We start from the raw sequence: 27,490 nt of genomic DNA, 5'->3' as shown, positions 1-27,490 counted from the left end.
TAAACTCCTTCTTTTGTAGATGTGCCATAAACGCACAATAAAAACACCATTTGTTATAGTTCCCACTGCAGGAGGGGTCTTTTAGGACCTCATTTTGGCAGAATGACACATGTAGAGACAAACGGCCAAAGTTCACAGAGCGAAAACACTACCAGCCTCACTATTGCAGCTAGCGATCATAACCAGCTTCGCCTATCACCAAGAGAAGATAATCTTTCGTTTCTTTACAGGTGAGTTGAAGGACAGGGCAAAGCTTCATAACCACGCCTCCAGAAGAAACACTTATGTTATTGGAGGAAGTATGGCCTGATTTATCCAGTGAATGATGGTCTTTCATAACATCGTGGCAACCGCTAGGTACTGTCCACTGTTTGCCTTTCAAGCACTTTAGATGCTTTTATGGTTTTAAAACCTTAATCTGATTGAAGTAACTATCAAAGCTGAATACTAACAATTATTGCCATAAACTTGATTTATGAGTGTGTGTTAAGGACACACTTAAGCATGACACAGCATAAACTTTGTGTGTGCTGTTGATATTTTGTAACTATTCCATTCTCTTGGGACACAATAAAATGCTGTAGATTTATGTTTTTTATTACAGATTAGGATTACCAACAAATGCCAAGCCCATAAATAACTGACCAAATGAACGTGCCTTAGAGACTAAAGTTTTTCACTTTCTAGAGACTGGATTTTTCTATCGTACAATATTCGCCATTTGAAACTAGATCTTAACCCTTCAACATATCATGTAACAGAATGATTGCCATATTGTTGTTGCTGAAATGTAAATGTGCTACTGCAAGTATGTTACACATGTTTCTTTATGAGTGTAATTGTTGTTGTTTTTTTAGTTTTTTTGTTAGTTGCCTAGTTTCCTCGTATTTTTAAGGAGATATTTTTTAAAAATAATCCAAACCAAGCTAACTTTATTTATAAAGTGCTTTAAAACACCAAGTGCTGACTAAATGCAAACATAACATATTAAAAGTAATATATTTAAAAATATATATTGCAGGGGATGCTGCACAGTGATAAACTGATAAAATGACATCCCAACATCTCAAAAGTTGGGATGGGAGAGAGGCTATGTTCATTTGCTAATTATAGACTACTAACTATTAGGGGTGGGGGAAAAAATCGATACTGTGTAGTATCGTGATATTTTGTTTGCTAATAATGTATTGATACAGGGACAGCAGAAATCGATATTTTGTTACAAAAAGTTTTTTGTGCTCTGACTTCAGAGCATGTCGATCCTTTTTTCTGAGCAAGAATCCTGACATTCCTTCACTGTCCAAATCTGTTTAACTTTTTTATGGCAGCAATAAACATGACAGTTTACTTATTTTAATTTAAGACATGTTTTATTTTAATTAAGTTTAAAACTTTTTTATTTAATGTAAAATTATATTTGGTTTTAATTTACTTTCAAATTCTTCAGTTGCTGAATGGGCTGCATAGTTTTCATAAATTGCATAGTTCAGAATAGCTATAATTGTACCAGATGGTTGCGTTCAGTTAAGTTGGACTAAACTGTAATACAAACCGTTCAGTTTGTCAACAATAAAATTGAAATGAGAGAAAGACTGAGTGTGAGACTTTGATATTAGATAAAATGAATATTGATAAAGTTTACCTTTATGTACAGAATCTGAATATCGCAAAATATTTTTAAAAATTGCAATAATATTGTATCGTGCGTTAAGTATTGTGATAATATCGTATCGTGGGATGTATGGTGATTCCCACCTCTACTAACTATGGGTTTTGCTAAGTCATGGCTAAGTCATGACTTACATAATGCATTGAATATGCACAATAATCTTTAGTTAAATTCTAACCACACAACCATGTCCATGCACAGTGTGCATGATAATGGGGTGATTTTTAACAGCCCGCTAAGCAGATTTTAGGCTACACTACTTCTATTGAATGATAGATGGTTTATGGCTTTGGGTCCTGCATGAAACACACGTACACATGTACACACACACACACAAAGTAAAGGGGGTTGAGTCTCTGTGACAATGCACAACACTCCCTCATCCTCTGGTTTATAAGGGTGCTACTGCTGTCAAACTTTGAACACTTGGCCCCAACCTGTGGAGGGAACCAAGGTAAGACCACAGAGGCAGGCTGTTTAGCTGCTCAGCTCAAAAATATTACTACTTATACCTTACAGTGTGGAGGAGAGTACTCTTGCGTGAAGCCTAATTGCTTGATGGGTGCATCTGCAAAGATTAGGCTAAGACTGTTGAACACTGTCTTCAATATCCAACTTTAGGTTTATTGTAGTCTCTCATTCTCATTCTTTACTGTAGGCAATTACATTTTGTCTCAGTTTTGCAAAGCCTTTGCAGAGACTTCAAGGTTGATGCAATGAAAATGTGAAATGTTAAACTTCTTATCCCTTCCTGGGTTTTAATGATTATTGGCCTTTATAGTGTTTTGCTCATGTTCATTTTTGTGTGTGCTAGATGGGGAGGAGACGCTTCTCTGGCTTGGGGGTGACCCTAATGGATCTGTTCATGCCGATGGCCGCGACTGCAATCACCTTTTTAGTTCTGTCTGCCACCACAGTATCTGCGGGTAGGTGGACCACCGAGGCATGTCACGTAACTTTAAATGATACCTCCTTTGAATCGAGTCCTTCATCCTGACTGCAGGCAGACAATATGCCCATAGGATAAATATCTATATACCACAAGTGCATATTTTTTTTTAAAATCCCTGTGATGTGTCTTTTAGTGTAGGTAGTTCTGTTTGCACGTTTGTGCCTTCTTTTATTATTGTTTTCTTATATATCTCTAATTTGCTCTTTGTTTCTTCTTTACCCTTAAAATATTACATTACTTCCTTCTTTGCGTGTTTGATCATGATTATATTTCCCAATGCAGAGAATAATCTGCATATCAATTTACACTAGCAAAATTGCAGCATTTACATTTTATAATATTGATTTGATTGCTTGGCTTCAAGGAGATATTTAAATTTTTTTGTTGTTGCCAGGAACAACTAAAGCATTTGTCCCTACCTGTCCCAACATTCCTCTTGGCGAGAGAGTAGACTGCTTCCCTGATCCCGGAGCTTCCCAGGTATAAGTCACCATAGTTTCCTAGAGTACAAAGTAATGTGTGAACAGAATATATACTAACGTAATTTTTTTCTTGCACTGCTTATAATGTCTATTTAAACATTTCCAGTGGTGACAAAAAGCAGTAGTAATACTAATCACAGCATTAGTGACATTAATGCGGCTAATGATAAAGACAACAACAATGCCCTGAACAGGCAAAATGTGAGGCGCGTGGATGCTGTTGGAGCCCACGGGATGAGAGTAACGTTCCCTGGTGTTTCTTCCCAACCAACCATGGATACACCGTGGAATCGCAGGATTCATCAAGCCCTTACGGTAAAACACATTCTCCTCTTAATCTGTCCTGTTTTGGGACTCATGTACTCACTAACAGAGGAAAATTAAGTGGCCTTCTAGTTAACTGCCTCTTGTTCCTTCAACTTATCTACTTTTCTACCTTCAACTTATCTTCAACTTTTTCACATAATTTTTCTTTTCCTTTTTCACTTTTTTAACTTTGCCTTTGGCAAAGTTTTTGGTATAAATGTGGCACTATTGACAGGTTTTTCTTTTTTCTACCCTCATGTGAAATGCTGGGTATTTCATGCATTTTCCATCCATGAGCATAGTCAGATATGCATTATGACATGAGTTTAACTGTCACATAAAAAGGAACTAATTTCTTTTTTACTACATGTAAGTTAAAATGTCATCAAACATGTTGACATATTAGCGCTGACAACATACTCGATAAGCTCTGCACCCTTTTATCACTGAATGACTAAAGTATATTGTTTAAACAGATTCCCATTTTAATTCACCTGACAATTTTAATGTGATACTACAGCTGTGGAATGAGACAGGAATGCTTGCTTATAGTGAATCATTAGATCGTTAGGTTTATGTCTCTAATGTTACAATTTAAGTGCACTGGGACACTGAGACGACTGTTAAATGGAAGTATGTGAATGTAACTGAATCAAATTGAACTGCTGCTAGTTGTCTGATACCGATGTATCCAATTGATTTCTATAGTATGTGGATATGGTGTATTATGTGGATGATATATTAACCTTCTTACCATCTTATTGTCTTCTGTTTAATTTTGCAGTTCTTAAAGCAAACCTGATAAGAATGGACTCTCCGTCTTTATTCAGCGGGGAGATAAAACAACTGGCGCTTGAGGCGGAAATGCAGACAAACAATCGTCTCCGATTTAAGGTGAACACTGACACCGTCAAATCTGCAGCTTACAGATATATTTAATGGTCAAAGGATTTGGATTAATGAAAGGATGTTTAATGCAAAAATAGCAATATACATGAGAAATTGTTACTGACTGTGAGATGAGGCCTGACTCCTTTCCTCTCCCTCAGATCTACGATCCCAACAGTAACAGATTCGAGGTCCCCCATGAACACATCAGCAGTCTTCCAAGTAACCCATCCATTCCCATCAGCAGCACACTGCAGGTCACACAGAAACCCTTTGGCCTTACTGTGCGCAGGAAGGAGAACCAGAAAGTTGTGTAAGCAATCACTCTGAGTAGGTGCCGTGAGCATTTGTTGTGATGGATGGAAAATAGGGTTGTGTATGTACATATGCCTGCACAAATAAAGACGGACGAGGATATATTTGTTAAAAAATTTATTGCAATGGAGGCTTGTTGAAATGATAACTTATCAGAATTCTGTCGCTTTAGACAACAGAGGATAGATACTAATAGATTATCAATGATTCTGTGCATCATTTGAAATCATTGTGTAAGAACTTCTGTAAGATAATACCCATGCAACACGTGATTACTTTGATGGTGATACAAGTCATGCTTGGCTGGCCCTAGCTGACACCGCATTGATCAAGTACTCCTCAGATAAGATAAATACAGATAACAGAAGAATGGAACTGGAAACGTCAGCCGTGTATGGCTTCTTTTGAAGACTAGACAAATGCTACCCAGAGGCCTTATTAGAGATTAATGGCCTGGCCTGTCTCTGTGTGTTTGTCCTTCTTTTTGTTTAATTTGCTCTAAAAACCCATCTCCCAGAGTACTTATGTTTACTTCTAGTTCCATTTCACTCTAATTCTTTTACTTACTTCACTCAAACATGAAGTCATAATATGAGTAATCATTAATCCTGAAGTTAATCATTAAGGAAAATATCTTTGGTATCAAGTGAAAGCATACCAACCAAGAACATTGCTTTTGAGAGATCCCATTAAATTTAATGTAATCAAATTACTTAAAGTCAGCATTTGGGCAAAAATAGATATTTTTCAGTGTTCTTTGTTTCACTCTTACCTGCTCTCCCTTTTCCCACATCCCAGTGTATCAGTCTGTCTTTACACTTCCCAGTGATCATTTAGTCCTTTGTTTCCTCATTACGTTCAGGTTCGACACCACAATCGCTCCACTGGTGTTTGAAGATCAGTACATACAGCTGTCTGCTAGACTTCCATCACATAATATTTACGGCCTCGGGGAGCACGTCCACAGGCAGTATCGCCATGACACCAACTGGAAAACCTGGCCAATTTTCACCAGAGATGCTTTCCCTAATGGGGTGAGGACAGCATGCACATGTTGCATGTGCTTCTTACAAGTCTGTTTGCCTTCTCATAGGGCCTATAATTGAATGCCGTGTAAGCAGATTATTCTGTGTAGTCACCCCCTCAGTTTCAGTAAGTGTCCCACATGCCTCTATTGTATACTCATTTGTCCCCCTGTGGCTTCTCTGCAGGGAACACACAACCTCTACGGACACTATCCCTTCTTCCTCTGTCTGGAAGATGAGAGTGGAAAGTCATTCGGGGTCTTTCTCTTGAACAGCAATGCTATGGGTAAAGACATATTCACACAAATGCCTTTATTTTTAAATCACAACATTAACTTATATTGCTATGATTAAGCTACTTTTTTCTGTTTGTTTCCAGATGTGACACTGCAGCCTGCCCCAGCTGTGACCTACAGGACTATTGGAGGGCTTCTTGACTTCTACATTGTCTTTGGTGACACACCGGAACAAGTGGTGCAGGAGTTCCTCGAGGTGATTTTTCTAAATGCAAAACATGTGGCGTGAGGTTTCTTGTTAATATTGTTGTGTGGTTCACTAATTACATTAAAAACACTTCTAATTATGCCGTTCAGCTCACTGGCAGGCCCGTCATGCCTCCCTACTGGTCACTGGGATTCCAGCTTTCTCGGTGGAACTACACCAACCTCGACATAGTCAAGGAAACAGTGGAGAGAAACCGTGCCGTGGGCCTCCCATATGTAAGATTCAGTCTGTTTGAGTTTTAAAATTCCTTTTATACATCCGACTCTCATTTGAGAATTGAAAATTGCATGGACATAGCATATCAATGCAGTGTTTTTTCCATCCCATGCAGGATGTCCAATACACAGACATAGACTATATGGAGAATAAAAAAGATTTCACCTATGACAAGCTTAACTACACTGAACTTCCTCGGTTTGCTGACTATCTCCATGACAGGGGGCAGAAATACATCCTTATCCTGGTAAGAAGGACTTTGTGGCCATATTGGGTGTATTTATGTAACCTAGAAAAATAAGAAGAAATCATACAGAGCTTCAAATCAAAAACAGACATCAAAGTGTTTAAATCATTACTTCTAGCGCACAGTAACATCTGCTACATCAGCAACACCAAAGAGGAAATGAAAATGACGGCAGTTGTGGAATTTTTATGAATTTATTGATTTGATTTGAGCATATATTCTTATGACTGTATCATTTGTCCCCAGGATCCCGCAATAGCCACCAGCAAGAGGGTTGGAGATGCTCCATATGAGTCTTATGACCGTGGGACTGCGAAGAATGCTTGGGTCACTGAATCAGATGGGAAGACTCCTCTGATAGGAGAGGTGAGCTACATTAGTGTACAAGCCTGATATTCTGATGCATCAAGCCTATTTGTTTAGCAGCACCTGTCTGCTACTTACTCTGTTAATGATATCAAATACCAAAGGTACCACTCCTTTTATGTACTTAATCTTTTTTTTTTTTTACTATATATTTACTATATGTTACAATATATTTTTACTATATACTATTATGTCTTTTTTGTTTTCGTTTTCGTTGTTTTTTTGGTTTTTACCTGGAAGACCAGTAAAACTAGACTATTACAGTACCATCATATGATATTGTTGTTATTGTGACACAAAGTTACAAATTTAGTAGAAAAATACATGCTGTATACACCCTGTGTTCATCCACCTGCATCCGCTTGTCTGGATCAAATGTATTTGTGTTACTTTGTGGTTTATGAATGCACACATATGTGTGGTTTGTGCTTTATTTGCATATGTTGTTGTCTTGTCTATAAAAACAAAGGTGTCTGCTACGGGCCCTCTGCTGTTGCTGCCTTTGTAATGAGGGAGATACATAAACAGACCTGGTATTTATTCTGCTTTTACAACCAAGCAATAATTGCTTGGAAAGAACAAGATAAAAGCCTTTCCTGGTGGCACAACAATGTTGGCGTGCGTTAGAACATCATAGCAGGACCTCATTCAAACATTTCTGAACATTTCTGCTTAGTTAAAAAAGATGAGCGTAAACAGAGCATTTAAGGAAAAGGTTATAAATGTAGGCAAGGACAGGTGCAGAGAAAGGGTAGGTGCAGATAGATGGACACAAACAACAGATTAGAAGAAAATCTACAGGGAAACAGATCGACGATCGCACTGAGTGTATGGTGACATACACAGGAAGCAAGACATAATGAGGGAGAGGAGACAAAGTAGATAGATGAATAAAGGATAGATAAGATGGAAGGTAGAAAGAGACTTCAGAAAGGCAGTAGGCACAGGGTCTGATAGAGACATGTACATAAAAGACCATAAAAAGGTAATAATAAAGTGACATATGGAGTTACAGCTGCTGACATTTTATTTACACTCCTGTCATTATAAGTACGCAGCTGGAGATGATAACATCTAGTCTTGAAGGAAAAAAGATGGCATCTGCAAAGAACTACCAGTAAACTTTGACCTTGAATTTCTGACCATCTGCTAAAAACATCTTCCTATCATCCTAACATGCACACACCAAACCTCCACTCTTCTCAGTGGATGAGTCATTTTTCTCAATGTGCATCACTAACGTTGACTTCAAACAGTCATGTCTACAGATTCTTATTGCATTATTGATTCTCTCCTGTTGCTCGTCTCATTTGTCTCTTTAGCGCCTTTCTCCTTTACCTTCTCTCCCTTTTCTGTATCGCATCATCATCTCTGTTCTCTGTTATTCCCACGCCCCTAACTGTTCCTCCAGCATCTTCATAGGAACACTGATTTCTCACTCAGAGCTCATAATTTTGGCTGTTCATGCCATCTCATGTTGTCTGCATATATGTTATTGTGTAAACTAATCTCTTGCTTTATTAAACTCATGTTAAAAAAGCTGTTAAAGGTTTCTCCCAAACCTGGAAGGTCAGGTGTATAAACAAAACACTGGAATATGAGTTATGCCTCAAAGTTTTAGGGTTTTTTTGGTAAACATCATGTCACATTCTCTCCCTTCAAGGTGTGGCCAGGGGAGACCGTATTTCCAGACTACACCAACCCCAACTGCATCGATTGGTGGGTGGATGAGTACGAGCGGTTCTCCAAGGAGGTCAAACACGACGCACTTTGGATTGTAAGTCAGTTGTAAATACTAGTACTACTACTAGCTGCTAGTCAAATTGTGGGCTGGACATCAGCACCGATAAAGAAGCACCGAATAAATTTTACTCTTTAATTTCTTGTATATTTACAAGAAAATATTCTTATATGCATTTGCAGGACATGAATGAGATTGCTAATTTCAAGCAAGGATCATCGAAGGGCTGTGCTGTTAACAAACTCAACTACCCTCCCTACATTCCAAGTAAGAGACATTGTTTTCTATGTTCTGGTAAGCCATGATAATGCTACATATTTCATGAAATAGGATGTATCAGTGCAGCTGAACGTCCAACAATAGCAAACATAGTAAGTTCATCAGGCATAGTGGATCCCCTGTGAAGAATTCTGAAAATGAATCTTCTGCCATGTCTTTTGTTCTGACCATTTCCCAGACAGGAAGATCATAACTATGAAAAGCAGGTTCCCCTGATGCCACCCTTTTTATGCTCTCGTTCCACTTCCTATTAAAGTATACAGTACATCAATGCCTATCTCATTCTTTCACTCTCCTCCTTTTCTGCATCCTGTATTCCCTCTGTGCTTCTTCAACTTTCCCCTTATCTGTTCTCTCCCACAGAAATTTTGGATGACCTCATGTACAGTAAGACTCTGTGTATGGATGCCAAGCAAACCTGGGGCGACCACTATGATGTCCACAGTCTGTATGGCTACTCTATGGTCCTGGCTACTAAGAAGTGAGTACACAAGCAGTGTAACATACATAATCTTCAAAATCAAGTGATGTAGAAGCAGAAGTTACTGACCCATGGCCCTCAACACGAGTTTAATGATCATTTATGTACACAAACCTAGAAAGGAGCACTGGTATGAGAATGTGGTAGGGGCTGGCAAACAGTTAAAGAGTGATTTGTACAAACTGCCTGAAATTCATGAAAACAGCTAGTTGACTGCACAGATGCTTAAAATAAACACCTGACCTGTAAACACATCTGTTTAGTTTATTCCTAATGCCAGACACATTGCATTAGCAGGCTTCATGCTACCTTTTTTTTTAGCGCTAACCTTAGCATAACATTAGCATAACTAATGGAACCTTAGCATAAATCCTGCTAATGCTAATGCGAATGATAAATTAAATATGTTACATACTGTGCAATTTGCTAAACTGGCTAAATTTCAAAGTAACTAAACCAAAGACAACCAAGAAAGAGTGTTTTTAGATTAGGGGAGACTTACAAAAACACATCTGATATTTCATTTAAGGACAAGCTAAAAAGCATAACATGAGTAAGTTATAGCAACACACAAATGAATTTTGTTTACTTTACATCTCCTAATTCTCATTTCTCTAAAAGTACAGTATTACCCCTCATATCCACTTTTGATACCTGTTTCTCTGTTACTTGTGCATTCTTGTTTTTTTGTCCCCCTGTCCTTTTGTACCTTAGTGATCCGGCATCATCTGGTTGTCTCCTTTCTTTCTTCTCTCCATCCCACAGAGCTATGGACCGTGTGTTTGGAGAAAACCGCTCCATGATGCTGACCCGCTCTTCCTTTCCAGGTGTGGGAAAATATTCAGGTCACTGGCTAGGCGACAATGCTGCCACCTGGAATGACATGAAATGGGCTATCCCTGGCATGCTGGAGTTTGGGCTCTTTGGGATACCCTATGTGAGTAGCAAACCTTCAGAAAAGGGCACATGTTAAATGTTAGCTGACCAAAAAGCTTTGAATATAAGCAAAAGAAAGATGTTTTTTTTTTTCACTTTAGCAACATATAAAAGTATGATAATAACATTAACCATTATCACACACATATGACATGTGCAGATGCATAGAATAGGTAAAGAAAAAAAATAAAACAGAGGGTTTCACAAACTATTTTCACTGACACAGATATGCCTAGTGCACAGATCTCAAACAACAGTAGAAAACCAGTGAGTCAGATGTACACACACACACTTCCCCAGCTGTGCACATCAGACATTTGTATATATATGCAGGGACTCCTCTTGGGACTGTATCACTGCAGCCTGCCTTTTAGGTTTCTCAGAAGACACATATAGAACACAGGGCAAAAGGGATTTGGATCAATTCCCTCCCATTGAGCCTGCTGTAAAATGTGACCAATAAGTAAATAATAGAAAGCAAACAGTCTCTGCAGAGTGGCCTTTGAATGCAGTCTCTTTTTTGGACTCAATTGTGCAATTATTGTAAATAAAGATTACAGCCCACAGCTACTGCCAGTAAATCGCAAGTAGACTGAGCCAAGATCAAGAGAGACATTTCAAAAGACAAATAAGGGGCTAAGTTATCACATTGGTGCCATTTTTGCTACTATAATCTAGAAATATTTCATTATCAAATCTGTCTAAAATCCTTGACATTCCCTGTTCTCGGAGTTTGTCAAATATTATTCGACTTTCATTTTTCCAATACAACAAGATACACTTAAATTAGCTGGTTTTGGCTAAATGTCGACGTAAATGTGTTTCAGATCGGAGCCGACATCTGTGGTTTCTTTGACGACTCTCCTGAAGAGTTGTGCCGTCGCTGGATGCAGGTCGGCGCTTTCTATCCCTTCAGTCGGAACCACAACGCTGTGGGCTACAAGGTACTCTAAAGGCAGCTTTTTCTGTCACAAGTCTTATATCAGATGTCACTTTTTGCCTGTTTGGTCTAAAGTGCTGCAGGGTATACACTTCATCTCATTTCATAACACTTTATAGGTGCTGTAGAGCCCAAACAGTTAAAAGCTTTGCATAGCTGGGGAGAGACAGCTGAAGTGTGACCTTTGCTTTGCCGTACTCATGGCACTCATCACATCCCATACAGCTAGTTCCAACACATACACAGATGCACAAACGAGTTATGGGATTAAAAGATCACCCAGATCTGATTAAGGACTGCAGCCTGCCCTCACTACTGTCACTGAACTACCATCACACATAATTTGTTTTCATTAACTAGCTGTCTTTACAAACTTTACCTCTGGATCACTCAAATGTAAAAAGTAATTAAAAAGCGTAATGTAAAAGTAATTTTGTGATTATTCATTATGAACAGGCCTAATGTGTATTTGTTTGCACTACCTCACTCATCCTTTTGACTGCTTTATTGCCACTCGATTCTTCTAATTCTCTAGTCCTTCTAAAATCCTCTAGTTTTTTACTTCCCCCACCCCTTTGCTGTTTGATCACTTTTCCATTAGTTTATCAGTACCCCCCCCCCCCCCCCCCCCCATAAATCTTTATTTTCTTTTTCCCATTACCTGTTCCTTATTAGCCCCATCCCTTTAATCCTTCTTTCTGTCTCCAGCCTCAGGATCCAGCTTCATATGGCGCTGACTCAGTACTGGTGGCGAGTTCTAAACATTACCTGACGATACGTTACACACTTCTGCCTTACCTCTACACAATGTTCTACAAAGCCCACACCACGGGGGAGACTGTTGTACGTCCCGTCATGCATGAGTAAGTCACTCAGCATATTGTCTTAAATCAATTTAGTACCAAATAACAAAACAAAAGAAAAAATAACGATAATAATGAGATAAAAGTGATTGTGACATAGAAGTGAAAAAAATGATTGGAGATTACTCCAATGATTCAATCATTGTAAAACATGATGGAAAACTGGCACGATTAGCCGATGTAAGGACAGCTAAGCTATGAGGCCTAAACTGAAAAACACAGACAAATTAAAAAGAAGGTATCATCAGCAAATAAAGACACAGAAACAGTAACAATATATAAACAATATAAAGCATTTTTTTTTTAAATTTGGCATTAAACAATGGAACATTAAACATATAGACCTTAATCTAAAATATATTTTAGTTAGTCACTTGTATCCTTCCTCGTTGTAGATTCTACTCTGATAGTGAAACCTGGACAGTGGATCGCCAGTTCCTTTGGGGAAAACACCTGCTCATCACACCTGTACTGGATCCTGTAAGTGAACACACACAAACACACTCCCCTACTCATCTGTTTTCTTCTTTTCCTTCTTGCTCTTTCTGTATTTAGATATATAAAATTGTGAAAATGGCTAAAGATGCCTTTTGCTCTTGTGTTGTTCAGGGCGTAGACATGGTGTGGGGATATGTACCAGATGCTCTGTGGTATGACTATGAGTCGGTAAGAACATGTTCTGGTTGATTAAAATGTTTTCTATAAAGCACGACTATTTCCTCTAGTGTGATTGTCTTGATAGATCTATAGAAAAAATGCAGTTGTATAATTAATTCAATTTGGACACTACACTACTTTCAGGTCAAATTCTTGCTGTTTTCAGGAAGTTGTCCAAGCTAAGTGCACCTTCAAAAGTCTAACTGTTTTTAGGTACGATTCCCATAAATCAGACAGTAAAGTATGAGCAGCTGTTAAAATGTAGCAAACCCAGTTATCGAGTTAAAATAATATCTTCGATATGATCTGAACAAAAAACAACTGCCTTAAAAATCCCATTGAGCTGAATTAGCACAATAGGTATATAAGAAAATAGATTAAAAAAAGAAAGAGATCAGATAGATGGAGCATCATGTTACACTGTGACAAAAACATGTTTCACATGAAAGTTCTTTGTTTGAGATCGTGAGACTAAGGCGATAAGACAGAGTGGGAGTGAGAACAAAGAGCAAGAAAGAGGACAAGGAGAAAGAGGTGTTAAGTTCCTTTGGGACCTTATTTAGGCGCCACGGCGGCGATGGAAAGCATCCACCGATCAGATGAATGATTACACTGGCTGTCATGCTGCTGAACCCTTGTCCTGGTTAGTCCCCCGTTATTATCTGGGTAGGAGGATAGAAGAGTGGAGGAGTAATGATGCAGTGAAAGTGACCATGAAAAACAAGCTACAGAGCAAAGAAATACTGCAAAAACAAACCGATAAGCAGTGGAATGAAAAGAAAGGGCAAACGTTGGACAGCACATTACACAAAGACAGAGAAAACCAGAAACAAGAGAGAAAAACAGGACAAGTAAAAAGTAAGATGAAGATTAGGCTGCTGTGAGCATGTTGTCTTCAAGTGATTTGATATCAACTGTGGTCTATGTAGGCCAATAAAGAAATGACTGGAGGATAGAAAGACAAAAAAAAACAAAGAGAGCAATGTGAAGTTTATCTTTAAAATATTTTGAAAACCATTTTAACACCCAAATGTCATGAAGCCTGTCATCTAAGGTAAGACACAGGTTTAAAAGTTGACTGATATATAATGAGGTCCAGTGTTATTCAACATAATGTAAGGAAGTCATATATTAGTGCTTAGTCCACTTGTACAAAATGGAACAGCTACTCTACAAATCATAAGTCTTTTACTAATTACAGTGTGCTATAAAGGACATACTTAATTATTATGTCCTTTTTTTTAGCTGATACGCCCCTTCTAGTTTTAAACTGGAGTTTGAATAACAATTACTAATGATGACTAACAGATTTGAGGGATCAGGGCACCCTGATTAAATCAACACTGAACTAAAACACAATTAAAAATCCATATCTAAAAATGAAAAGTGCATTCCACGGATTATTTAGCACACAAGAGGAAAGTTAGTGATATAATATTTTATTCTTCTGTCCTTCTGATCAGATGCAAAAGCTAACAGTCCGCAAAACACACATGGAAATGTATCTACCAGCTGACAAGCTCGGATTACACATCAGAGGTGGAGCTATCCTCCCCACACAGGAACCTGATGTCACTACCACATACAGGTATACACACACACACACACACACACACACACACACACACACACACACAAATGTGCGCATAATTTTATACTGCACAATTCTTTCATTTTATTGGATTATATTCATTGGATTTGTTCATTTATTCATATGTTTGTAATTTTCCATTTGCTTATGTATATTTAACTAGCCGGCGTAACCCAATGGGTTTGCTCATTGCTCCTGATGACAACGGCAATGCAGATGGGGAACTATTTTGGGATGATGGAGATTCCAGAGGTATTATCTCTTTTCTCATCTTTTGCCTTTTTGTTTGCAAATGTGTTGTATCTGATGGGCTACAAGTTTGTTTGTTTGTTTGTTTTTTTTTAGCAAAAAAGTTAATTAATTGATGTAACTCTGAAATCACTTTCAGTTGGCTCACTTACATTAACAAGTAGAAGTGAGCCACTTTGCTATGTACCTGTGAATCACTCGTGTTCATCCACTCAGACAAAGATCTGCACATCCTTCTCTTTACAGATACAATTGAGAATGGCAACTACATCCACTACAAGTTCTCTCTTAAGCAGGTGAGTTCACCTCACAAAACCATGCAGCACTTTTTCAAATCCAGCCGACATGTTCCTTTCAATCAGCATTAAAGTTCAAAGTTCAAAACCACATGAGAATTTTAGCTTTTCCTGTCCATAACGTGGATTTCTTGTATGTTAACATTACTCAAGGGCAACAGTGAAAATAAATGCTGTATCTCTTAAATCTGGGATAATGTGTAGAAAGTCAGATCGTGTGATTATGTATCTGCTGCCTTGCAGGGAGTTCTGACTATGCAGGTGACCCATGCTGGTTACAATGATCCGAACAACCTGAAGTTTGACAACATCACTATCCTTGGGATACCCGTTCCTCCCGCGTCCATCTCTGTGACTCATGTTGGCACCACAAATTCTACTACCACATTAGAACCCAGCAGCATCCACCACGATGGAGACAAGAAGGTAAACACATGGATGTGCATCGACATGATTACGTACAAAACAAATGTAAAATAAAAACAACATTACTGTTTTTTTTTCATATCGAAGGAACTTATGTTCGCAAAAAAAAGTTAATGTACAAAACACATGGTGTAATAGTGCTAGCAATGCTAACACCATGTTACTGTTACATGTCAGCAGAATGTATATTTTAAAACACCACACATTTTTTTTTTATCTCCAGTTGAGCATCAGATGATCAATGCAGAGGCAAAAGTAAAAAAAAGATTTACAATATTATTGTAAGAATAATTATTAATTGCTGTAGGAATAACTAATTTAGAAACATTACAAATAATTCTGAAATGAGAGGACATCCAGGTTTTGAGCTCACTAGCATAGGGAAATTTGAATTCAGAGACAGCTCAGAAAGGATCACCGCAAAAACATTTTTCTCCCTTAAACTTCAGGTGCTGTTCCTGCGTGACCTCAGGCTGACCCTCGGGGAGACCTATGTGTTGGAGTGGGAAGTGATACGCATCGACTGCCATCCAGAGGAACATGCGGATCAGGCTAACTGCGAGGCCAGAGGCTGCATCTGGGATGTAAGTAAAAAATGGTCATATGCTCACATACACATATGTTTTTCTAAAACACAAGATAGGTGTATATGACAACAAAGTATAAACCTTTTCTAAATAATTTATTAAGCAAGTAATCCTTTTCGAATCCTGTTATTAATTCAAGATAAAAAGAAAAAATTCTGAGCTTGGATCTGAACTGTTTATGGTACATGACACCTGTTCTTACTGCCATAGTGTCAGAATCAGGTATCAGGTATGAACAGGTAGAAGCACCAATCTGGAGTGAGATGGGTGCATATTCAATTCAATTCAATTCAATTCAATTCGGTTTTATTTAAACAACGCCAAATCACAACAACAGTCACCTCAAGGCACTTTATATTGTAAGATAGACCCTACAATATTACAAACCAAGACAAACCCCAAAGTCATATGACCCCCTATGATCAAGCTATTTGGCGAGAGTGGGAAGGAAAAACTCCCTTTTAACAGGAAGAAACCTCCAGCAGAACCAGGCTCAGGGAGGGGCGGGGCCATCTGCTGCGACCGGTTGGGGTTATTAAAAATAAGATAACATTTCTATTTAAGCCTTTGATGTGTTGCTTTTGTGACTATTGCTTTAAATTTGTTAATTTTGTAGAGTCTCCCAGGGATTTTAGAAACAAAGTTGCAAATATTTAAAATCTCTATGCTTTCTTTTATTTCCCTACGTAGCCAATTACCAGTGGACAAGGCCCATGGTGCATCTATCCTCAAGACTATGGTTACATTGTCATGTCAGTACGGGAAAGCAGCTCGGGCATGACACTTGACATCACTAGGAACAGGAAGTACAGGAGCAGCGGTCGTCCACAGTCACGGGATATTGACACACTCCGTGTTGAGATGAATTATCACACCGGTGAAATGCTGCAGTTCAAGGTCTGATTTTGCTCATTTATTTTTGTTCAGCCAATGGTGCATCTGTATTGATTCTACCTATATGCTAATGCAATAACAATTCCTCCGCATTCAGATCTTTGACCCAAACACAAAGCGCTATGAGGTACCAGTGGGATTGTCACTTCCTGCCACTCCTGAGACTGATGAGAACAAGAGACTTTACAAGGTCGTCATTGTGAACGAACCATTCGGCATCCAGGTCATTAGGAAAAGCACAGGAACCGTAATGTGAGTATCTTGGCTTGCAAAAAAGTTGGAAGTTGGCATGCTGTGAATTAATTGTTGATTTTATTGATTTTTTGACCTCATCCCTTTCACACAGAGATTTCAAAATATTCTTCCTACTGCTTATTTTCAGTGCTCACTTACAGAGAATTTAAACTTCTCTAGTTAAATAAAGCAAAGATAGGGAGAAAGGAAGAAATTATTTTGTAGATATGTCAAACATATCGCGATTAACACCCTCCCTCTCTCTCCCTCACTCCTCTGTTGCATTTCTTAGCTGGGATTCGTCTGTGCCAGGCTTTACCTTCTCAGACATGTTCATCCAAGTGTCAACTAAGCTGCCATCTCAGTATGTTTATGGTTTTGGGGAAACAGAGCATCTCACTTACAAGCACGATCTCAACTATCACACCTGGGGCATGTTTGCCAAGGACCAGCCTCCTGGCGTAAGTATCACACTAACACGCATACTGTAACATCGCACATGTGCATATGTATCTGCAAACAATGTAAAAAACTGAGTGCTACTCTCTATTTGACAATATTTAGTTGTTATTTCTACTCTTGATGCAGAGATTAGAACATAACTTCCCTGAAGGAATGGTTGAAAGGTATAGATTATTTAGGCATTAGTGTGTTTCATCAAAACTGGTTTCATGCTTGCTGTATACAAGAGCACCCTGCACTGAATATCTTTAGCAGCACGAGCTGTAGAGGCTATAGAGATGACTTGTAAAGAACCTTCCAGAGGATTTAAAGCCCATTCATGAGACTTTGATGAGATTCTGTTGACATGAGAGTTCACCATGACACCATCACTTTATGTCCTTGACATTATCATGGGTAATTGCTAAGCTTAAAAAATAGCTCCACAGGGTTCAGACAACTGTTAAGGGAAATAAAACAGGGGAGGGACGTGCTATAGTACATGTTAAACATGGTCCACACTTGATGCTCACCTTTTGTGTGTCTCTGCTGCAGTACAAGATGAATTGCTATGGAGTCCATCCCTTCTACATGGGCCTTGAGAACACAGCTGATGCTCACGGTGTGCTGCTGCTAAACAGCAATGCAATGGGTAAGCGAAATACACACACATCACGTGGAACTGATGAATAAACACTATTGCTGGTCCACTTTTGCATCTACACATAATCACACAAGCGCACATGTTCCTCTGATGGGGAGATATTTGCATGACCAGCATAACAAAATAAGCACACCCCTGCTTTTGTGTCTTTTGTTTTCATCCCATGAAACATAAACAGATGAACATGCATTACACATACTTTTATGTCCATACATTTCTTGCGAGGATAGTAATTCCTACTGTAAATTTAATGTACATTTTAAAGTAATAAAAATGTCACACAAATGTCTTTTTTGCTTTGTTTTGTAGATGTGACCTTCCTGCCTGATCCAGCTTTAACCTACCGAACTCTGGGTGGCATCCTGGATTTCTACATGGTCCTGGGACCTACGCCCGAGATGGTGGTGCAGGAGTACACTGAGGTACGTCTTCTGGACTTCTGGTTTGTTTGCGTCTATGTAGTTTGTGGGGTATATCGCCATGGTAACTTGTGTCGTAGAACTAACCAGAGCAGGGTATGCTTCAAATAAAAAGTTCTAGTTGGTTGCAAACAATTTTATATTGTTCTGCAATTACTAATATATGAAACAGGATACCTATTTGTATTTGCTCACCTTAAATCAAATTCACACGTAGCCTAAGCTTACATTTTTATATGTTTTATTAATTTGCTCTCAGATGCTAATCGTGTTTTTTGAGAACAGTTCACAGTCAGCAATTTTGCCAGCTTTCCTTTTTGGGCTCCAAATAGGCTAGATGTAATTTACAGGGCCCTGACTCTGGGAAGCTGTTGATACAATGCACCACCTTGCTTTTTTGCTTCATTGTGCACTCTTATTTAGCCAATCCTGCATAACACCTTTTTCCCTGTGTTAACACTTTTTGACATCCTTGTTTGTTTTTCTTCTTAACAGTTGATTGGACGACCTGTTCTACCTGCCTATTGGTCTCTTGGGTTCCAACTTTGTCGCTATGGTTACGCCAATGACAAGGAAATAGCAGACTTATACAAAGACATGAGGGCAGCTGCTATACCCTATGTAAGTTCATGGAGACAGGATGTTTGTACTTTCTGCAGTTCTGTGGCAGAATATATTATTCAGCGACGGAGCAAGTGTGCACACCTATGATATTTGTTTATTTAAATAAAAGACATTTAATTTATGATATCTTGTGAAAAAGAGAGAAAGTCTGCACAAAGTTTAATAATTCAATTCTTTAAACATTTGTCTAAAGGAACCATTATTTGTTATGACATATTTATTAATTAAAACCCAGCTAATGATACCTTGTTAGTAAATGATTTATAATTTAAATACTATTCCTGTTTTCATTTTAAAAAGTGATTTAGCTGTTTAGTGCTTTAGTAATGGGTTTATTTAAAAAACAAACAAACAAAACAACTTTAAATAAAAGTTAACTGTATCCACTCACTATATAAAGTGCATTCAGGTGAACATGTGGCAGGCTGTTCAAAGTTAGTTAAACATCAGTTCATTTGAGCTTGAATTGCTGTCTGTTCCAGGATGTGCAGTATGCAGACATTGATTACATGGAGCGTCAGCTGGACTTTGTCCTGGACTCAGAGTTTAAAGGACTGCCTGCACTCGTTGACAGCATGAGAAAAGAGGGCATGAGATTCATCTTCATCCTGGTAATGACATATTAGTAACCACAGGGAAGAAAAAAAAGTGACATAAAAGATGTTTGAATGTGATGGTAGTCATTTATATCTGCAAAGGATAAATGTTATTGAAAAAGTAGCCACTGTCTACCACTGGACACACAAGACTTGTGCATATTTATTTCCAGGATCCCGCCATCTCAGGCAATGAGACCCAGCCCTACCCAGCCTTTGAGAGAGGCAAAGCAGCAGATGTTTTCATCAAGTGGCCCAAACACATCAGTGATGGAATTGTGTGGGGCAAGGTAAGAAGGAATGAAAGGTTACATGAGGTTGGACAACATGTGTGTAGCTCAGTATGTACTGTAAAATAAAGCATTTAAACTCTGTGGCTTTTTTGTGGCTTTCTTCTACAGGTCTGGCCTGATTATCCCAACGTTACAGTAGATGAGAATCTGGACTGGGATACCCAAGTACAGGTACAATAATATCCATTCACCTCACCACCTCAGATATATTTAATATGTGCCTAAACTTAAGACTTCTCACCTCCAGCTCTACAGGTCATACACCGCATTCCCAGACTTCTTCCGGCCAGAAACAGCACAGTGGTGGCACCAAGAAATCAAAGAATTCTACGAGAAAACGATGAAGTTTGATGGCCTTTGGATCGTGAGTGTCCAGAAGTAGAAAATTTAACAAAGGCACCTTTATACCAGATGTTCTTTTCACTCTCATCACCTGGACTTTACCTTTCCATGCAGGACATGAATGAACCTGCCAGTTTTGTCCACGGCACAGTTGATGGGAAATGTCTTGGTGATCCAAAACTAGAGAACCCACCATATATGCCACGTAAGGCTGAATGTTGTCTTTGTTCATCCTAATTAGATTACAATAATAAGAATAATTAGGTTATTAAACTCATTATATTTATCTACATGTGCCTGCATTTTGCAGCCTTGGAGTCCAAACATCTTGGCTTAAACCACAAGACTCTGTGCATGAACAGTGAACAGATACTCAGTGATGGAACGAGAGTCAGACACTATGATGTCCATAACCTGTACGGATGGTCGCACACCAAGCCAACCTATGAGTAAGTGAATATGCGTTTATATCTGTGCCGGTTCATGTGTGTGTGTGTCTTTGCATATCTGTATGTGTGCTTTTGTGCGTTATTGTTTTCTTTCCTGCTGACATCAGTATCTGTGCGGGTGCTGTTATTGTTTTGTATTTAAGAAAAGCAATTAACCATAAAAGGTCAAGTGCTCTTTTTTATTTATTTATTTTTTTTACATATTAAGCATCCAGGATATTTCATCTGAGTAATGCAAATCATGCCAGAGATCTGTTTTAATATATTGAAGCAGACAAAATTGTCATCATAATCTAAATCCATTATTGGAATAAAGTCAAATTGCATATAGGTGAATAAAAATAATGTAAATGTAAGACTGAAAATTCATATCTTTCAGCATGTTTATTTAACTTAACAATGTGAAAATACATTTGTCCATGAAGTGAGACACTTTTCTCACCGCAGAGAAGAATTAGCTGCAGAACAGGATACGCAGACGCTCAGGCTGTTAGCTCAGTTGCTTTAGCTCAGACCTTCCCAAAGTGTGTGGGGGGGGGGGGCGCAGCATGAAAAGGGAAAAAAAAAACCAAAAAAAAAAAACAACGCTTGGACACTGCTAGCACGGGGCGCCTACACAAACGCAAAGCAGGAGATGAAGCATCGCTGAATATGTTTCCAAACCAACTTCATTCTTGTTTGTGCGTGCGTGTGTGCGCGCGTGTGTGCGCGCGAGGGGGGGGCGCGAACATTTTTCTGTAAAACAAAGGGGGGCCCAGCGAAAAAAGTTTGGGAACCACTGCTTTAGCTTAACAACTGGCAATTTAAAAAATACCACTTGGATAATTCATTTCTATAATAAATGAATACCTGCTTTTAAAGAAAGAAGACACTTTTATGTTATTCTAATTGCTCGGCTATGTATGCGCACGTGTGTTATTTGCATGTGTAAGGCAAATCTGCTTGTCCTTCTCCTTTGCACAGTGCCCTTCTGGACGTGACTGGTAAAAGAGGCATAGTGGTCACCAGGTCCACCTACCCCTCTAGTGGAAAATGGGCTGGACATTGGCTCGGAGACAACAATGCCAGCTGGGACCAGCTTTACAAATCCATTATTGGTACACATACACATTTATTTTTAATTTTACTCTTCCGCATAAAACTTGCTGTTCGTAATTGTGTTTTAAAAATAAATATTTTGTCTTTAACACATAGGTTAACATGATCCCAAACCCCTAAAACGAAGCAAAAACTCTAACCAGTTTACATAATTTCCAATGTTTCTTTGCTCTACAGGTATGATGGAGTTCAGTCTCTTTGGAATCCCTTACGTAAGTATCATCATCTCTCCTGGCTTTGACCCTCTGAGTGATCTTGTACTTACTAAATAACATACAGTAGCTTAAATTGCATTTCATTATTTACTTGCTTGATTTGATCAAAGAGGACATCTTGAAATGCAATGTGAAGCACAATGCAATGTGTGATTTGATTCAACATGATGCTTAAAAAATACAAAAGACTTTGAGTTTGACTCTGTCTTTCAGACCGGGGCAGACATTTGCGGGTTCTTTAACAAACCTGACTATGAGATGTGTCTCCGTTGGATGCAGCTCGGTGCTTTCTATCCATACTCACGCAACCACAATGGCAAGGGCAACCCGGTGAGTGGGTTAAATATGCATCCATAGAGATGTATTGGATTGTGAATTTTAAAATCAGCTTATTTGACTTTTTCAGGTTTATATTTGTGCAGTCTGACTTAAATTACTAAACCATCATTGGATCTTAAAATCTAAAGGTTTTAAAATGTATTTTTGCTCTTGGATTCAGTCCCAGCAATTGAATCTTATCTATAGAATTAATTTATTTTTACACCAATCTGGGAATTAGGAGTTTGTCTAGTGTCATGAACAAACAGTCTGATGTGAAAATGGTGCTTTTACTCATGAACTTTGCTTTTTTTGAAGCTGAAATTTTGAAACTTTTAAATAATAATGTGTTTACATTTTTTTCTTTTAGAGACAAGATCCTGTTGCTTGGGATAAACCATTCGCCGAAGCAAGCCGGGATGTCCTGAACATTCGTTACACCCTCCTGCCCTATTTGTACACGCTGATGTATGAGGCACATACAAAAGGAAACACAGTGATCAGACCACTTTTGCACGAGTAAGCTTAGATCACAACACACACAAATACACAAACACTACTAACAAAACATCTCTGACTGGCTGCAGATGTTCAGTTAAGTGGTAGATAAAACTCACTCAGGGACTCAGGGAGTCACAAACTCCCTGAGTTTGTGACCAAACTCAGGGTTTGGTCATGGGTAACCAAAGTGAGTCACAAACTCACTTTGGTTACCCATGACTTTTGTATGGAGTTTAAGTAATTTGCTCATGAGAATAACTAGAACTGGTAAGAAAGTTAGAATAGTTATTCTTGACAACTGCACTTCTTTCATATCGGCATTTCAAAAGCAAGGCACTGCATGTGAGATGATTAGCTACACTTAGCAACTTCCAAACATGAACACGTGAAACTCTTTGAAAAACAAGATCAATTTAAGTGACTCTTAAAAAGTTGCAGCTGGTATTTAAGGAGCTGGCTGGCTGAGATCCTGAATGAGTGCTTGAATACTGAGGTTTAATGGCTTCTGTGCTGCTGTATCGCAGGTTTGTGGACGACAAAACTACATGGGAAATCTACAAACAGTTCCTTTGGGGACCTGCCCTACTTATCAGCCCCGCACTTGACCCGGTATGCTGTAACACACACACACACACACACACACTTTTCCCCCCCTTTTTCTTTTAAATTTCTACACCATTAGTGTTGGGATTGATTATTTTTATTTGTGACTGATTTCAGGGAGTCACAAAAGTGAATGGCTATCTTCCCAACGTACGCTGGTATGACTACCACACAGTAAGTATTTGTCTATAGCAATAACATTTAAAAGCAAATATTTGTTATCAAGGCATTTGCATAATTATGTTGATTAAAAGATGCCTTCACACTCTACCTGTGCCTCTAGTACTTTAATAGCATTCAATTATTTCTTTCATCAGGCCAGAGATGTTGGAGTGCGTGGCCAAATGATTAACATGCCGACACCCTTGGACCATATTAACCTGCACATCAGAGGAGGATACATCTTACCCTGGCAGAAACCTGAGAACACTACATACTACAGGTGAGCACACATTATGCCCCATACAGTTAGCTACAGGTCTGCACCCTGTGTGTAGCGGGACCTGTGTGCTTGTTTGTCGGTTAGTGAGAAAGAAACACATATTACCTGTGTGTTTGAATGTTTTTAAGTGTGAGTGGGAATGAGAGGTGGGACACTCGGGTGATCATTTTCCAACAGTAAGGAGATCAGGCCCCTGTTTGTTCTCAGCATCAGGTTTAAACGGACGTTGTCCTTTAGATATCTGCTACAAACATTTCCGCTTTTTTTTTTTTTTTTTTAGCCGGAAGAATCCTCTAGGACTGATCGTCCCTCTGAGTGACAGCGGCACCGCTGAAGGATCCTTATTCTGGGATGATGGCGAGGGAATTGGTAAGTGAAAGGTCCCTCTTAAACACCTACCAACACACCGAATAGCATGGGGTTTGACATTTAATGTAAGTATTTATAGAGTGATTATTCACACATGCATATACACACAAACACACAGAACTCAATGCTATTTTATTTTAACATTTTAGTAATCCTGTTAGTCAGTAGATAAACATCTTGCCGGCTCTTTGTTGTGTTTGTCTTTTAATGAAAGGCAGTGCTGCTTTGTCAGTCCGTCTGCTTAAATTGAAATACTTCAACAAACATTCCTTTGGACTGCTATTAAAATTTAGAGTTACTTTTATAATCCCCAGTCCTGATAACAAATGGTGATTTTCTAGCTGTCTTATTTTCTTTTGCTCTCAATGCATTACTTGCTTACCTGGTCATGGTGTCATTCATCCAACCGGTTCCACGTTCACTTATTCACGCCACCAATTAATTATTCACCCATGTGTATATTTACTCTGCATACGTTAAGCCAATTATCTACTTATTTTACTTAATTGTTAATGTTATGGCTCATCTGCTTGCGAGTCATTACTATGTTACATCATTTCTATATTTTCTCTATTTAGTCAAATGAATATGAACTCAAGTCTTCATCGGCACAAATTCTCACGTACCCGTAAGTTATTTTGTTTTCATGTTCGTATTTTCTCTCCTCAGACACGGTGGAGACCAACAAATATCTTCTGATCTCATTTTCAGCACAGTCGGTGAGTTCAAGAGACAACTACGTATTGTGTTTTTTTCATTGTCATTATTACTGTAAATGCACGCCTTAGCATTCAAAATGGCCAAATTAAGTGGATGTCAAAGGCTAACTGTTAGCAGTTGGTGGTTTGAAATATGTTTTTCTTCAGATAAATTTCTAACTTTAGAAAATATTTTGACACCGGTATTAAAAAATAGAAAAGAAAAGGGAAAAGAAAAATGTTTTAGTGCTTTAATGATATAATATTAACACATTGTTTTAATTATGTCAAAGCAGATAACTGACCATTATAGTAAAAGATCAATAACACAGTAGATGCTTTCAATTTACTCAAGAGAAAAGGTATTTTGTGCTTAAATTTTTGTGGCTTAAAATGAACATGTTTAGTCAGAAGAGAGTGAAATGTTGTGTTTCTTCTTCCTCAACACCATTTAGTTAAATAAAACAATAAAAGCCACAATGCAGTCACCACCTGTTTTGTTGGAAAGTTTCTGCAAAAGTTCATGTTTAACAGTCAGACAAGCTCAAAGCATTTCTTTCACAAACCTGAAAAACTTGGACATGATCTCAGAGTAGATTTAGTATCTGTAGATACACCAAAGGGCTTAAAGTGTCTTCCAGTGCAGATTGTTGTCCAGCATGTCATACAATTACCACAATCCTGTAAAACTGATAGCTGGTGGAATTTATTATTATTATTATTATTTTGTTTATCAGTGATACAGATCAAATATGTAATCATTTGCACTGGATATATTTGGTTTTCATTAACACTCCACCTTGTCTCCAACCCTCTCATTTAGAACACCTTGTCCAGTCAGGTTACCCACAATGGTCTTGCTATTGGTGATCGGCTGAAGCTGGGCGTCGTGAAGGTTTGGGGTGCAGGCAGTACTAAGATCACAGAGGTTACCCTGACTGTAGCTGGAGTGGCACATAATCTCACCCCAGAGCACAACGTTGTATCCCAGGTCAGTGCATTTGTGGGATGCTCATTTTTGTTATCATACACATCTAAACACTGTAGGTTTCTCTATTTAAATGTAAATAATTAAAGAGCATTATTATTATCATTATTATTATACAGCTCACTTACAAATATCGAAGAACAGGCCACGTTAAATGAACGAAAGGATTAAGTCGCCCTCTGTTTTCTCTGCCTCTTCTTATAGGAGCTGATTATTGATGCGACTTCAAAGGATGTTTATGTGGATCAGCCTTTCATCATAACATGGCAAACCAGTGTCTGAGTGCACTATTTGTATTGACCTGTAAAAAATTAAGATATCTATGACTAATGATGGAGTAATTTAAATTAAGAAGTGAATATAGTGCATTTTCTCTGAACATGAAATCTGAAACCTCAGTTTGTACCAACTACAAGAGTGAAACTGTCCTGTTTACTACTGTTCTGCACTTCTAAGTAAACGTCAAGCTATATTTCATCACATTATCCCATCCACCAACTGCTGCTGTTAAAATGTGTGATACTGTAGAATCAGTGATAAGAATAATGGTTTAGCTGCTTGTGTTAAATAAATCCAAGTGCATTAACTGTATGTATTTACCATCATTTGCATTTCTGTTCTGTTCTGATAAACAAGCCACAAATAAATCAAACAACTAAAAGTGTGTTTGTTGTTCTTCTCCTGTGTGCCTCTATCTTCTTGTTGGTCATATTAGCCAATGAAAAATAGTTTGGAATGTCAGCTGTTATGTAATTCATTAAGTTGTGGAGGAAAGAAATGCTAACCTAATTTACATGCAGGATCATTAATTTCATGATAATGTCCTGGCAAACAGTCACAAACATCTTAAATCTCTTTGTGATAGGTGGATGTGCTTTGATTCATGTGAAAAGTGTGTTTGTGTGGATGTGCTGGGATCTGTTTATAGTACAGCTGTGTTGCCACAATTAATTACCCATAAAATGATGCAGTTATTCATTAGTCAGCCTGCAGTGAAGCTAATGATGTCAGTTTAGCCATGGGAACCTCAAAATGATTTCCAGTCTAATCACCACTCCATGGGAAACAGTGTGTAGGGGGGGTTGTGCTTTTCTCGAAAATGTTTAGTTTTGTGACGAATCATTCTACTTCCTGTTTTCAGGTTAGATGAAGAGTTTCACACTTTCACTGTTAAAAACATCCCAACCTTGGGTGCCTCTGGGATTAATTGAGCTGATGATCTGATGGGACATTCTTCCTGGATTCATACAGAAATTATTACTTTGAGATGACCACTGTGAAACAGC

At 38.4% G+C, this 27,490-nt stretch overlaps 1 protein-coding gene across 2 annotated transcripts; it reads left to right on the top strand.

Annotated features, from left to right (window-relative positions):
* Positions 1–137: 137 nt before the first annotated feature.
* LOC102775999 (sucrase-isomaltase, intestinal-like) lies at positions 138–26,854 on the top strand. 2 transcript variants are annotated; one of them, XM_006789021.3, is made up of 48 exons: positions 138–230; positions 2,484–2,595; positions 3,016–3,101; positions 3,298–3,418; positions 4,194–4,303; positions 4,459–4,610; positions 5,475–5,646; positions 5,824–5,923; positions 6,017–6,129; positions 6,231–6,356; positions 6,473–6,604; positions 6,851–6,970; positions 8,634–8,747; positions 8,894–8,978; positions 9,354–9,471; positions 10,237–10,408; positions 11,235–11,351; positions 12,056–12,210; positions 12,606–12,690; positions 12,820–12,876; positions 14,331–14,455; positions 14,622–14,710; positions 14,954–15,003; positions 15,247–15,429; positions 15,879–16,013; positions 16,707–16,913; positions 17,008–17,162; positions 17,437–17,605; positions 18,141–18,237; positions 18,559–18,671; positions 19,164–19,289; positions 19,775–19,903; positions 20,062–20,178; positions 20,290–20,352; positions 20,429–20,545; positions 20,638–20,728; positions 20,834–20,972; positions 21,936–22,069; positions 22,248–22,282; positions 22,499–22,615; positions 22,974–23,122; positions 23,629–23,713; positions 23,825–23,881; positions 24,025–24,149; positions 24,430–24,518; positions 25,188–25,237; positions 26,040–26,207; positions 26,409–26,854. In XM_006789021.3, the coding sequence occupies exons 2-48, from the start codon at positions 2,484–2,486 to the stop codon at positions 26,484–26,486; spliced, it is 5,439 nt and encodes a 1,812-aa protein (XP_006789084.2). In that variant the 5' UTR covers positions 138–230; the 3' UTR covers positions 26,487–26,854. The 2 variants fall into 2 exon arrangements, with proteins under 2 accessions (XP_006789084.2, XP_035762833.2); XM_035906940.2 differs by lacking the exon at positions 138–230 and adding an exon at positions 2,114–2,123.
* Positions 26,855–27,490: the final 636 nt, after the last annotated feature.

This window comes from Neolamprologus brichardi, chromosome 7 (genome assembly GCF_056152115.1).
Source record: "Neolamprologus brichardi isolate AB-2024 chromosome 7, ASM5615211v1, whole genome shotgun sequence".
NCBI classification, from domain to species: Eukaryota; Metazoa; Chordata; class Actinopteri; order Cichliformes; family Cichlidae; genus Neolamprologus; species Neolamprologus brichardi.
The sequence above is the reverse complement of the archived record's forward strand: the minus strand, read 5'-3'. Positions and strand labels throughout refer to the sequence as shown.